At 36.7% G+C, this 13,942-nt stretch overlaps 1 protein-coding gene across 1 annotated transcript in view; it reads right to left on the minus strand.

Annotated features, from left to right (window-relative positions):
• cpt1a2b (carnitine palmitoyltransferase 1A2b) overlaps window positions 1-13,942 on the minus strand; it is a 32,896-nt gene that overhangs the window by 4,110 nt on the left and 14,844 nt on the right. Inside the window, exons 5-16 of the mRNA XM_048205516.1 lie at window positions 13,749-13,850; window positions 13,454-13,591; window positions 12,914-12,991; window positions 10,510-10,617; window positions 9,751-9,838; window positions 9,421-9,616; window positions 6,015-6,203; window positions 5,834-5,939; window positions 5,375-5,491; window positions 1,830-1,994; window positions 1,441-1,569; window positions 368-523 (exon numbers count right to left, since the gene is read on the minus strand). Of these exons, the coding sequence (XP_048061473.1) occupies window positions 368-523; window positions 1,441-1,569; window positions 1,830-1,994; window positions 5,375-5,491; window positions 5,834-5,939; window positions 6,015-6,203; window positions 9,421-9,616; window positions 9,751-9,838; window positions 10,510-10,617; window positions 12,914-12,991; window positions 13,454-13,591; window positions 13,749-13,850 (1,572 nt within the window). The remainder of the gene's footprint in view (window positions 1-367; window positions 524-1,440; window positions 1,570-1,829; window positions 1,995-5,374; window positions 5,492-5,833; window positions 5,940-6,014; window positions 6,204-9,420; window positions 9,617-9,750; window positions 9,839-10,509; window positions 10,618-12,913; window positions 12,992-13,453; window positions 13,592-13,748; window positions 13,851-13,942) is intronic.

Consider the following 13,942-nt stretch of genomic DNA (forward strand, 5'->3'; position numbering starts at 1 on the left):
GTACAGCCACACGTACAAATAAACTTCATGCACACACGTCGCAACTCTTTATTCACCCATGCCATGAATACGCTTTATATCATACATTAACTAATGAGGTTGCCCTTTATATCATACATAATTAATGAGGTTTTGCACTAGTTTAGTTGAAGAGTGTTTCATTTTATTTTTTGGTGCTATTAAACATCCTCCTAGGCTTGTTTGAAGGCTTATTGTTGGTTTTTAAGTGCTCAAATATAAGATCTCTGAGGAAACAGCATACAGTATATAACCTAATGAACTCATTTTCTGTAGCTTATAAAGATTATGTCATCCTTAACTCTGCAAAATGAACATGCATCTCCCCCTAATACAAACATACACTGACCTCTTTAAGGAAAGGAGACTCTACTCCCAGGTATTTTGAGACCACATATAGGCAGAAGAGGTGCCTATCAATGCCAGATCCAGTCATAGCCAAGCGGTAGAGATTCTGATGCTTTTCAGCAGCCTTTCGAAACAGCTTGCGGCAATGTTCTCTGTCCTACAAATGAAAGCAGGCAGAATTTAATAATTGGCATGCACGAAGTAAACCTCTCTGTCAAATCACTGTCCCTCAAAAAGTACGATGCCAATTATGGAGGACTGTGGCACTTAAAAATAAAATGAAGAAATTAACTATCAATGTATTTAATTAAAAAATAAAAATAGACTGCTTAAAAGAAAGTCCCGCACACTATCAGAGCTTACAAAAGTATCAAACATTTTTATTTATCGCAACGTCTCGGTCCCATAACCTTCATCAGGCATATCCAGACAAACTATTCAAAGCACCAAAATATATAAATCAACTCATGACCAATCACTGCAAAGAATCTTCAATTATCAATCACAATAAAAAAATGTGAGCATTAATTTAATTATTTAATAAAATAAAACTCCTTCCTAATAAGCTGTAATTATGAGCTCTATGAGGACATGAACGCTTTTGAAATTTGAAATCATGTAATTGCAGTAATTACGTCATGAACGCGTGAACACACATTAAGCCCTGAGTTTCATTCTGTTCCTTTGTCCGGTATTGTCAATGTTAATGTAGTTAAGTTCCGCTCTTTAATAAATCCAAAAACAGAACACTTTTTGGATTTATTAAACAATGTTTTTGTTTTCTATTCCTTTCGTCGTACACTTCATTACAGCCATACCAGACAGATATAGTTTGAATATGGGAACAGGCAATGAACTTAATGTCCACTAATGACTTAAGTGGCATTCGAAGTGCAGTGCTGTCAATAACCAAGACGGAAACAACAAGAATCTCAGGATTTCTAGCAAGCTTATTCAGTCAGCTGAGGCATACTGATATAAAGTTAAAATTGCATTTTTAACTGCAAGTTCCTTTTTCAAATGTTTCTTGAACAGTAGAAGGAAGTATTAAAAAATTCAAAGCATTGACATCACCTCTCCCACATCCAGTGCAAGGACAAAGGCGCAGCTTTCATTGGAGCAAGAGCGTACAGTCTCCGTGCGACCCTCGCGAAACAGACGCGTCATGGAGGCTTCATACGTCAGACAGAAAGTCCCTCTTTCCTAAAGTTCATAGAACAAATGAGGTGGTGGTCTAGAAGACAACTTCCTGTGTAAAACATGTCATTCATTCAAGCTGTAGTGCATGCAGAATGAGTGTATAGACACATTACATGGGACAAATAAGAGGAAGTACCATCCCAGGGTCAAAAACGACCTCTTTGGAATGTTGAACTTCAATATGTGGGACATACATACTGACACATCATACATATTTTTCATAATCAGTTTAATCGCTTTTGTGTGAAAATGTGTAAAAGTACCCTATAATAAGCCAGCTGCAGGGCCAGCTGCACAAAAGAATCTGGGCTCATTTTCATTTTTTTAATGCAGCCTTTCCCAAATTCTCTGAAGGGAAACACGTGACAGTCCACATCATCAGCCAGTGCTTGCGCAACAGCAAGGGACTCAGAAACTTGTGTCTGAACCTAGAGAAAGACAGACAGAGGAAAGAAGAGGAGAGCAGACATCAATATGTTTGTGATGGTTTTTATTTATTCTGGTCCTCGAAGAACAGTGCTGAATGTTGTGTTACTGATGACCACACTCAAATTAAATCACAAATACAGTTGGCAATGTATCATGTACAGGGGCCATGGTTCAGCATGAAGAAAACTAGAAATTGTAGCTTCTATAGCCATTTTCTTACAAATTCGTTTCTATGGGGAAATGAAGAGAAATGCATTTCATATTTGGAATTTTTAGAAAGAAAAATATTCCTGAAAGTCAATTGAGTTAAAGAAGCTATTAGAAGATTGCAATGGGTACAAGCAATTCAGCATCATAATATTGTAAGACAAACTTGGAATCTCTGTATGACCGCAGAAGACTTTATTTCGAAGATTTTATTACAGGTAATAATATTATATATTAAGCAACTTCCATCTGATGGGATTGTAATCCCCTAGACTAAACTAATGTTTCAATGTTGTCAGCGGGCTTCAAAGTTATCTGGTTCCCCACATTCTTCAGAATACATTCTTGTGTGTTTTTGCAGAAGACATGAGTAAATGATGACATTTTTGGGTGGAGTATCCCTTGAATACTTTTATAATGTGTTATACATACAGACTTCAAGAAAATTGATACTGATATTTTTCATTGGGTTCCAGAACTTGACTGCTGGCAATTAACTGATTATGCATACAGTTATTTCTTACATTGTTTTACATATACACAAGGAAGTTCTCAAAAAAAAACAAAAAACAAAAAAAAAAAAAATCCCCAACTATTAATTTGAAAGTGAACTACTGACACAGAAGAGGCTAAGGGGAAATCCCTGATCGAACAGACACATTTTCAGACCTCCCCAGTACCACAGTATATGGAAAGTACAGTGCAGAGTTTGGCTGATCAGTGTTATTATAATGTCGTATAATGCGAGTGAATGGTAACAATTTATAAGAGTCAAAAAATATGCTTAGACAAATCCAAATTAAACTCTGCTGCTCGTGACAACACATTGATGTCCTAAGAGGTGAAACGATCGGTTTGTGGGAGAAACCGAACAGTATTTATATAATTTTTTACCTCTAAAACACCACCATGTCCAACTGCGTTCAGTATTCGCTTAGTGAGGTCTGATCGCGCTCTGACAGCGGCAGTGATGTCTCGCTCTCATTGAAGTATATGCACGAGACATCACTGCCATTGTCAGAGCACGATCAGACATCACTAAGCGAATACTGAACGCAGTTGGACATGGTGGTGTTTTAGAGGTAAAAAATTATATAAATACTGTTCGGTTTCTCGCACAAACCGATCGTTTTGCATCTTAGGACATCAATGTGCCGTCACGAGCCACAGGGTTTAATTTGGATTTGTCTATGCATATTTTTTGACTCTTATAAATTGTGTTACCATTCACTCGCATTATAAGACAGACAGACTGCAACGGTTGGAGTTAAAAATCATAATTTGTGCTCTACTGAAGAAACAAAGTCACCTACATCTTGGATGTGCTGGGGGTAAGCAGATAAACATCAAATTTTCATTTTTGGGTGAACTATCCCTTTAAAACAAGGCAAATGGCCTGCATACAAATATTAGTATGAGCCAGTACAACATCAGCGAACCTTAAAGATGAGAAACATGAAGAAAGGTATCCCATCGATACGGGATCCTCAGATTGCACTTCGATAAGACTGACTGGCATAAAAAAGGTTGTGTAACACTCTTGGCTGCCATCCTTCATTAAACAAATATTTTAAAAATGCTTTATCATATAGAACACTATGAGAACCATTTAAAAATAAAATGAAGAAATCAATTACATGTATTAAGTCAAAAATAAAAATGTATAAAACAAATCCCTAACATTAAATAAATAAACAAAACAAACAAGTAAAACGACTTTTTCGAAACAGCAAATATATATATATAAAAAAAAGATTTATTAAAAAAAATGTGGCATTTAATGCAGTTAATGTAATATTTTATTGTTTATTTTACCTAATATTTAAGCATGAATAAACATGTTTGTCAATTTATTTACAAGTTATGTAGTATTTGCTTGTTAACACACCTCATAATTGCTTAATTTTGTCTTAAGTGCCACTCATAGTACTTCATACAGCTCAGCCAGTAGTGAAATAAAGTCTAAAGTGTCAAAGAAACTCTAGAAAAGAAAAACATTGCAAATGTTACTTTACAAATGTAAAAAGAAAAGAAAAGTACTTTATTTTAAAAAGTCACTGCATAAACATACTGCCTCATCAGAACGTCAGAAAATCACACCTAGAACTGGTAGGGAATGGACTCTTATGTTAATATCATCATCCTACGCCAGACATAGTAGTGGTCAAACGGGATGTGTGTCTAAGGAAAAATGTCATCTTGTCTCTTTCTTCAAATATTATCGTTACAGCTCAGTTTTGTTTTGGGTTTTTTTTTCCTGTTGTTGTTATCTTTGTTTTTACAGGCTACTAACTGATGATTCAAACCTGTTTTAAACTGAGGCCTGTGTATTTAAGACATCTGTCCTTTTTTTTTAGTCTGATCCCTTTGTTAGAACATTCTGCAGTTGACTCACTGGATGCACTCTTTCTTAGATATTGCTAACATGGTGGCAAGGTTACATGGAGCATCTCAGAGAACCATCTCAGCATGGCTGGATGCTATTTCCAAAATTAAGGAGCGGTTGTAAATCTGTGTCTTCTGTTCTCACCTTGTATGTAAAAAAAAATGTTCTCCTATGTGTAACTTTTTGTTTGTTGTTGTTGTACTTACTGTACCTAATGTGCTTTTTGAAGATGGGGAGGAGGGAGTCTGGTCGCCTTAGGTATATGGGAGGAAAAATTGTTCAGAATGATGGTTGATCTTACTTCTTATTTTGTACATTATAATCTGTAACCCAATAAAAATTTGATTACAAAAAAAAAAATCTGATTGTGTTGTAGTCAATGTATGCTTTTTCCTGTGAGCTTTTCATTTTTCTTTTCTCTCTTTTTTGTTTTTCCCCTCATAAAAATAAATATTTTAAAACTATAAAATATTTTCCACATATTTTGATGGTTTATTTAAACTTGAAAGGTTATTAAAAACAAATATCCCCTCCAGACATCACTTTTGGTCACCACTGTGTGTTACTGTGGATAAACAGAATCTGATTATCCACAGTGAAGCATGAAGGAGGAAGAAGGAAAAGACATTATTTGCGTGTGTGTGTGTGTACAAGCACGTTTTGTGAGCATCCTCAGAAGTTTTTGCAGATTCCACGAAGAACCTGCTGTGTGACATCAATGACATACCAAGATACGCTAGGAACACGGAAAGTATAACTAGAGAGAAGAGAAACTTTTTATCTTGCCTCCAATGGTATGTCCCAGCTCAAACGTTGAGGAGGGAGTAAGGAGCGCTCAACCTCTCCCCTGCAATTCCCATCCGGAGTGTAACCCAAATGAAATGTGTCTGTGGCCAGAGTGAACTGAAAGAGTGAAAAAGACAATTTAAAAAACATCCTCCCAAACAAAGATGCGCACACTTTTGAGTAACAAAACGTTCATTATTGAAGACAACATGTTTGACAACAAATCTTTAGTATGCATGGAGGCGTGCAAGTAAGTCACATGTATTTTGCAGACAGCTGCTGTGGGGTGAGATAAAAGCGGTCTTTGTCCATACAACACCCACAGACGCTTTAACTGGGTATTCAAATGTTTTAAAGGACATTGTTGGTGGGTTGGTGACTAATACAGAAACTTGAAACGTGACATTTGATCTATGATGACCGGAAAGTTTGTTACCGCTGTGAGACCCCCACACTCACCTCCCACAGGTGGGACACTATAGGAGCATCGGCCCATGAATGTTCTGCGTTCAGCCCATTCTTTCCATTCTTATACACCACAACAGAAAATGACTTATCAAACCACCTGAGAGAAAGAGGACAGAGGTGAAACAATGTCCTTGGCATGCAAAGTTTAGAACAAGTTATGCTGCTCTCCCACCTGTCATAGCATTTTCCGTGAAGGAGGGATTTAGCATAGCGGTCCAAGTTCACAGAGGGATCTTCCCCCATCATGCCTTCTTCCTGATCATCTAGTGTGACAAAGAATGCTGCTTTCTCAATGCAGTCCAGTGATCGCTTGTTAACTCCAGAGCTGAAGAACTGCTTCCTCACCTGAGCCCAGGGTGTTCTGACAGGACAGATAGTTCATAACACACAGAACAACTTCCTGGTCACATTAAAGCACTATTATTGAGTCATCTGGGATAACATGCACTTGTAACTGATAAGGCAAAACTTCCTTGTTACCATCTGAGATCTTGAAGAGGGAAATCTTAAGAATGTTAGTAAGGTCATATCTGGCTTTGAATCAGGAAGAACATTCATTTTCTCATTGTTCTCTTCTATTTTTTATTTACTGTAAAGGTCCCAACATATGCATGAAAAAAACATTTTGACAAACAGCAAACAGCGCAAAAACAAAACAAAAATAACTTTATTCAACAAATTTGCCTCTCCCCTGTCATTCTCCTGCCGTTCTGACATGCAACATGCGTCGTGCTGCTCGCGTGAACAGCGTCGGCCAATACTGAGCCGGCATTCTGACGTAGAACCCGGAAGTGCTGAATATAAACAGCTTAGGAGAATGACAGGGGAGAGACTAATTTTGTTGAATAAAAGTCGTTATTTTTGTTTTTGGCGCACAAAAAGTATTCTCGTCACTTCATAACATTAAAGTTGAACCACTGTAGTCACGATGACTATTTTAACAATGTCTTTACTACCTTTCTGGACCTTGAATGATGGTAATTAAGTTGCTTTCTATGGGGGCTTCCAAAGATGAACAAAGAGCTTACAGGTGTGGAACGACATGAGGGTATGTAATTAATGACAGAAAATTAATTTTGGGATGAACTAACACTAGGTAAATTAGGATATACCATCACATTAACAACCTTTTGCTTCAAAATTTTTGTTAATGAATAGAAAATATGCATGTCAAAAAAGGGCTATAGCAGAAAAAGTTTTTAAAACCTTGGCATTGCTAACTCACTGTTCTAACAGTTGAGGTCCAGGAACAAAAAAAAAATAAAAAAATAGCAAACAAATTATTGTAAAACAAAGGATTTGACATAAATATTACACACATTCTTGTTTATTTGTTTGTTTGTCTGTGAATTCAATTGTTAATTGTTTTTTTTTTAAATAGCACTTTTAATATAGCTATTTTATCTCTGTTTTTATGGCAACAACAAAATTGGTCTGAATGCGATCACAGTTGTAGAATGACTCACATTTTATCTAGGTCAGAATTCAACAAGGAATTAGTAATGTATTAAAGGAATCATTACAAGCTTTAACAGTTCCCAAGATAATTCTTGCTACTGAACAACAGATATTGTGTCTTTTCAAATAAATAATGAAAGATATTTAAGAGATACTAACAGTTATCACAAGGCTGACATCCACAGAGGTGATATGAAATGCTGTACATTAAACCCTCCCAGTATATTAAATAGCAGACTGTTTCAGCTTCAGAGAGTGGAAGTAAAAATTTATTTTATTGCATTGATTTTTGCACTCAAGTAAAGGTCATTGCAGGTCACCTATAATCTAGTGCAAAACATCCTCTCATTTCCTGTCTACGCATAATGCACAGTTGCTTGCGCAGGCTTTTATCATCTAAAAAAATTCCAACACGCACAGACTTTTAAATATTACATAAAAAGTAGCAGCATTAATTGGGTGCGTTTGTTTCACTGCCAAAGTAAGTTCAACCCTCATCAGGTTCAAGTTTTTAATTGGATGCTTTTCCATATGAGAATTTGCTTTGCAACGCCTATTTAGTTGAATTATTCAGATGCCCATGTGGCATCTGTGATATCAGCAGAAAGGAAAAAGTAGTTTCAGAAGTGGAAGTCGTTGCTTTCTTAAGATTACAAAAGGCCCTAAAGGGACAGCAATTATTTATCTGGGGTACATAATGTAATTTCAGCATTTACCTCTTGCAAAACATTCCGCCTGAAATTATATACAGTATACCATGCCATAAATTATATATAGGGACACGTGGTAATTTAAATTCCTATCTGAAATGACTTTTCTGAATTTAGTTTTGAAAATCTTTTTTCTCTACTGCTGTGTGCCATAGTCATACTATTTGACACTTTGAGTGGTAAACATTTGCATACATGGCTATAATATGACTTCAGAAGACTTTTAATTAAGATACAAATTGTGTGGACTATTGGTAGGCTAATTTATGGTACTTTTTGGAGTTTGACAGCCCCTACTCTACTTTATGGATTAGTTGTATGGAAAAGACAAGCATGAAATTCCTGCAGTTAAAGAATTAACTATTGGATATGCATTTGTTTCTGGTTGGCTGGTGCTGTGACAGCACAGCTGTTATATAAGGCTTTTTTAATGTATTGCATCTTTTGATGTACTCACACTTTATTATGACTCATTTCCACAGAATAGTAAAAAAAAAAAAAAATTCCATGTAAGAGTTCCCATGTATACTGCCTGCTTGATTATGCTTTTCCTTCATTGTTTGCGACAACAAAAATAATAATTTTTGTTTTGTATAAAAAAAAAAAGATATGATGAAAAAGGAAAAAACCTAGACAAACTAATTATGCAGTGTCATTAAGTACAGGTTATTTGCCTGGATGTCTATATATTATATAAAAACCTTCATATTATTCTATTACCATTACTTTAGAAAATATTCTTCTAATGTTACTGTCTCCAGTGGATGCATCACATTTGCATTCCTTATTTCTCATCCTCTGGGGAGACTTCAGCTCAAAAAATTCAAGAATAGCAGCCAAAACATCTTTGGAATGTCAATGGAGTGTACTACTCACATTTGCAGCTTCTCCCCATTTACCACATTATTATTACTATTATTACTCTGTTAAATATTAAACAATCCCACCAATCCATGCTAAAATGTGAAAACAGTGGGCACATTATGTGTCTTTGGAAGTTACTGTTGATAACAGCATGAAAATGAAGACTTCAGATGCAAGTGCCATCTGAAATTTTCTTATAAAATTAGCATTTTTATGAAGCTTGTATGTTTATGTTCAGTTATTTCACTTTAATGGCAATGAAAAGGACCTATTAATTCCCACGGAAGTGAAATGACTGAACCTAAACATACAAGCTTGATAAAAATATAAGAACATTTCAGATGGCACTTAGAGGCTTTTGCATCTGAAGTCTTCAAATGTAAACATAATATCATGTTACATCATATAAACCATGTGTTAAAAAGAGGCCCAAAAACTGGAAATTATGTAGTAAATACATTGCGTAGGAAGCTGTGCTTGATATAAAACCCTATAGCGCACCCTGCTGGACAGCACACACAGACATAGATTGTCTCAATATCTGACCTGTTTCCTGCTGTCAGCGCTCCTAGTTTCTCCTCTCCTGGAGAAGGGGGTGAAGGGTCATCCAAGATCCTTTGAATCTGATACTGGATCTCTCTGGGTGACAGCAGACGTCCTGCTTGGTAGACCCATAACTTGAAGTAGCGGCCCCTGTGGTACACAGCGACAAACTCGCTGTCCTGCCAATGCTGCAGCACATCTGAGAAATCAAGAGACTGTCAAGGACACAAGATCACTATATTCATGTGTATTTGTGTGTGTGTGTGTGTGTGTGTGTGTGTGTGTGTGTGTGTGTGTGTGTGTGTGTGTGTGTGTGTGTGTGTGTGCGTTTACCCGTCTCCTCTCCCGGTGTGCGCGTGGTGTTGAACATACGTTCACACTGAGCTGCACACAGTGGTATGACCGTACCAGGAATACGACTCTAGACAAACCACAATAAAGGATCTCAATGACTTGCCGCAAAACTGTCCAAAAATTCTCTATGTTCTGAGTTGAAAAATAAAGGAGTATGACCGTGTTTCTGTGTTTACAACTAATTTATAATTCATATTTTATATGTGTATGGGTCTCATTAGCTATAGGTGTCACATACAAGAAAAACTGTCTGTAAAATTTTGACAATAGATTAAAATTTATATCAATGTAACTCAACTCAATGTATCAAGTGTATACTTTTTTCATCACTTTTAATCATCTTGTCACTTGATGTGACTTGGTGGTCTGGCATTGTGACTAATTAATTTTTTGCAGATATTCAGCATAGTCAATTAATACTAGGTTATAAAACCTGCAAGTATTATAATTTTTTTTACTGAGAAATGCTGTTTAAAATTATTTAAGTTTAGCACATCACCCTGCAAAAGAACTTCCTGACAGTTTCCCACATATGTTGGTATGATACATATGAAACGTATTTAAAGCTAACTCTATCACTGTTTTTAAAAGGAATCAAGACAATACAAGGAAATGTGACTAAGTGAGATAACAGGAAGAGGCATGATTACTAAAGCAGTTTCTCATTCAGAAAGTGTGAGTGATGTTGGGTGGGGTTTGTTTAAAATTCTGCTGAGAACATTGAGGCTTGTAACATACAGGATTGAGCTCCTCCCGGTTGACCTTGCGGCGATATAGGAACAGGGCAGTGATGGTATTCCCAGCTCGAGCTGCCTGATTGGCCGTGGGAGTCACATATAGGAAATCCTGTTCATAAATTATACAGGCAATTACAAAAAATCCAGGATTTTAAGTATACATCCCAAATCTGAAGTTTTACTTTCCTAGTTCATATACAGGTGCTGGTCATATAATTAGAATATCATCAAAAAGTTGATTTATTTCACTAATTCCATTCAAAAAGTGAAACTTGTATATTATATTCATTCATTACACACAGACTGATATATTTCAAATGTTTATTTCTTTTAATTTTGATGATTATAACTGACAACTAAGGAAAATCCCAAATTCAGTATCTCAGAAAATTAGAATATTGTGAAAAGGTTCAATATTGAAGACACCTGGTGCCACACTCTAATCAGCTAATTAACTCAAAACACCTGCAAAGGCCTTTAAATGGTCTCTCAGTCTAGTTCTGTAGGCTACACAATCATGGGGAAGACTGCTGACTTGACAGTTGTCCAAAAGACGACCACTGACACCTTGCACAAGGAGGGCAAGACACAAAAGGTCATTGCAAAAGAGGCTGGCTGTTCACAGAGCTCTGTGTCCTAGCACATTAATAGAGAGGCGAAGGGAAGGAAAAGATGTGGTAGAAAAAAAAAGTGTACAAGCAATAGGGATAACCGCACACTGGAGAGGATTGTGAAACAAAACCCATTCAAAAATGTGGGAGAGATTCACAAAGAGTGGACTGCAGCTGGAGTCAGTGCTTCAAGAACCACTACGCACAGACATATGCAAGACATGGGTTTCAGCTGTCGCATTTCTTGTGTCAAGCCACTCTTGAACAACAAACAGCATCAGAAGCATCTCGCCTTGGCTAAAGACAAAAAGGACTGGACTGCTGCTGAGTGGTCCAAAGTTATGTTCTCTGATGAAAGTAAATTTTGCATTTCCTTTGGAAATCAGGGTCCCAGAGTCTGGAGGAAGAGAGGAGAGGCACACAATCCACGTTGCTTGAGGTCCAGTGTAAAGTTTCCACAGTCAGTGATGGTTTGGGGTGCCATGTCATCTGCTGGTGTTGGTCCACTGTGTTTTCTGAGCTCCAAGGTCAACGCAGCCGTATACCAGGAAGTTTTAGAGCACTTTGTGCTTCCTGCACACAGAGCCAAAGCTACCAGTACCTGGTTTAAGGACCATGGTATCCCTGTTCTTAATTGGCCAGCAAACTCGCCTGACCTTAACCTCATAGAAAATCGATGGGGTATTGTGAAGAGGAAGATGCGATATGCCAGACCCAACAATGCAGAAGAGCTGAAGGCCACTATCAGAGCAACCTGGGCTCTCATAACACCTGAGCAGCGCCACAGACTGATCGACTCCATGCCACGCCGCATTGATGCAGTAATTCAGGCAAAAGGAGCCACACCTAAGTATTGAGTGCTGTACTTACTCATACTTTTCATGTTCATACTTTTCAGTTGGCCAAGATTTCTAAAAATCCTTTCTTTGTATTGGTCTTAAGTAATATTCTAATTTTCTGTGATACTGAATTTGGGATTTTCCTTAGTTGTCAGTTATAATCATCAAAATTAAAAGAAATAAACATTTGAAATATATCAGTCTGTGTGTAATGAATGAATATAATATACAAGTTTCACTTTTTGAATGGAATTAGTGAAATAAATCAACTTTTTGATGATATTCTAATTATATGACCAGCACCTGTAGGATTAGATTACTGAAACACTTCTGAAATACAAAGAAATATGTTTTTGTCAAGGCATCTATTGTTTCCCCCTTTGTAAACAGTGATCCTATAAAGTATTTGGACACTTAAGCCACACCTACAAATCTAAATGCCTGAATGTCATTGCATTAGATAAAATATAAGAGATATAACACAATTTAAGCACAAGAGATACCATTTTTAAGCAAAACATTTAGATGACATCAATTTTAAGTTTGAAATATCAAAACAACAGTGTTCAAAATGAAGACAAGGTGTGTGTGTGTGTGTGTGTGTGTGTGTGTGTGTGTGTGTGTGTGTGTGTGTGTGTGTGTGTGTGTGTGTGTGTGTGTGTGTGTGTGTGTGTGTGTGTGTGTGTGTGTGTGTGTGTGTGTGTGTGTGTGTGTGTGTGTGTATGTGTGTATTTTATATATATATAAGGGCATTTACATTAAGTGTGCTGTAGTGTGCACAAACATATGTGAGACTACATTTCTATATTCACACTATAAACGATAAAACATAGTGGACAAGTTGTCCTTAACAGCAATGGTATTCAGTAAATGTCTTAATAAGCATAATAGGCTTGAGTGTTTAATGACATTAGGGATGATAAGTGACAATGAGTAATGCTGTAGGCTCACATACCATGCCATAATAGTTACTGTTGACCATGATAGGACTCCGGCTCCGGAGGTAAACATACTCTTCCCACCAGTCACTAACCTGGAAGATACAAAGAAACTCTAAATATCACATACTAAATGATCCCGATCAAATGTCTATATATAACAATGTTTATTATTAATTATAGGTCTACAAAAGCTCTACATACATTACGATATTGCTGTGTTGATACGACACACACACCAGTTACATGGTAATGCACTTGGCTATGAGTATCAGAATGTTGCTTTAAAAAACTGTTATTAAAGGGTTGTTATTTAACAGAAAGCTGGGATACCCATTGTCAACCAATTAAAAAAAGTATGTCAAATCTCTCTTCAGATCATATTAGAAAGTCATTGTCAATGATAAAGTTGTTTTAAGCATCTAACATTCAATAACAACACATTTTTTTAATGATTAATTGATTTTGAACAGATATTGTACTGCATAATTATAGTAATGCAACTCTATGCACATGATAAGACTAACGATACTTATGACATTGATTTCAGCACATACATAGTTTGTGGCCCACAGCGCTTTGAGTTTGAGATATCTTTGTAGGCGGTTACCCAGACTTTTTTCAAACTCAGCAGTCAGTCTCTTCATTCGCTGAAAACCAGCTGCGTCATGCAAAGGCTTCACTGACTCAAGATACTGAAACAGAGAAAATGGTTGAGATAGCATTCAGTGGGATCTTATAAACCCTAAACCTCCATAGACCCAGCAAAATTCTATAAAGACGACACTTCCCAGCAAACCAGCACTTATGCACAAGGCACGCAAACAATTTCATCCAAATTATATTACTCACTTTTTCCAAAGTGTCTTTAATGGGAGGTACAGGCAGGTGCGGTAAAGACGTCTGATAACTGTACAGTAATGGCTTTCTTCCGGACAGCAACCTAACTAGGGTCTGACAGGGAGGACAAGAGAAAGAAACAATCAAGAAAGGTTTCAACAATAAGAATGTCTTGATGTGGTCCACCATAAGAGTTTTGGGCCTGT

Source organism: Megalobrama amblycephala, linkage group LG1 (assembly GCF_018812025.1).
Source record: "Megalobrama amblycephala isolate DHTTF-2021 linkage group LG1, ASM1881202v1, whole genome shotgun sequence".
NCBI classification, from domain to species: domain Eukaryota; kingdom Metazoa; phylum Chordata; class Actinopteri; order Cypriniformes; family Xenocyprididae; genus Megalobrama; species Megalobrama amblycephala.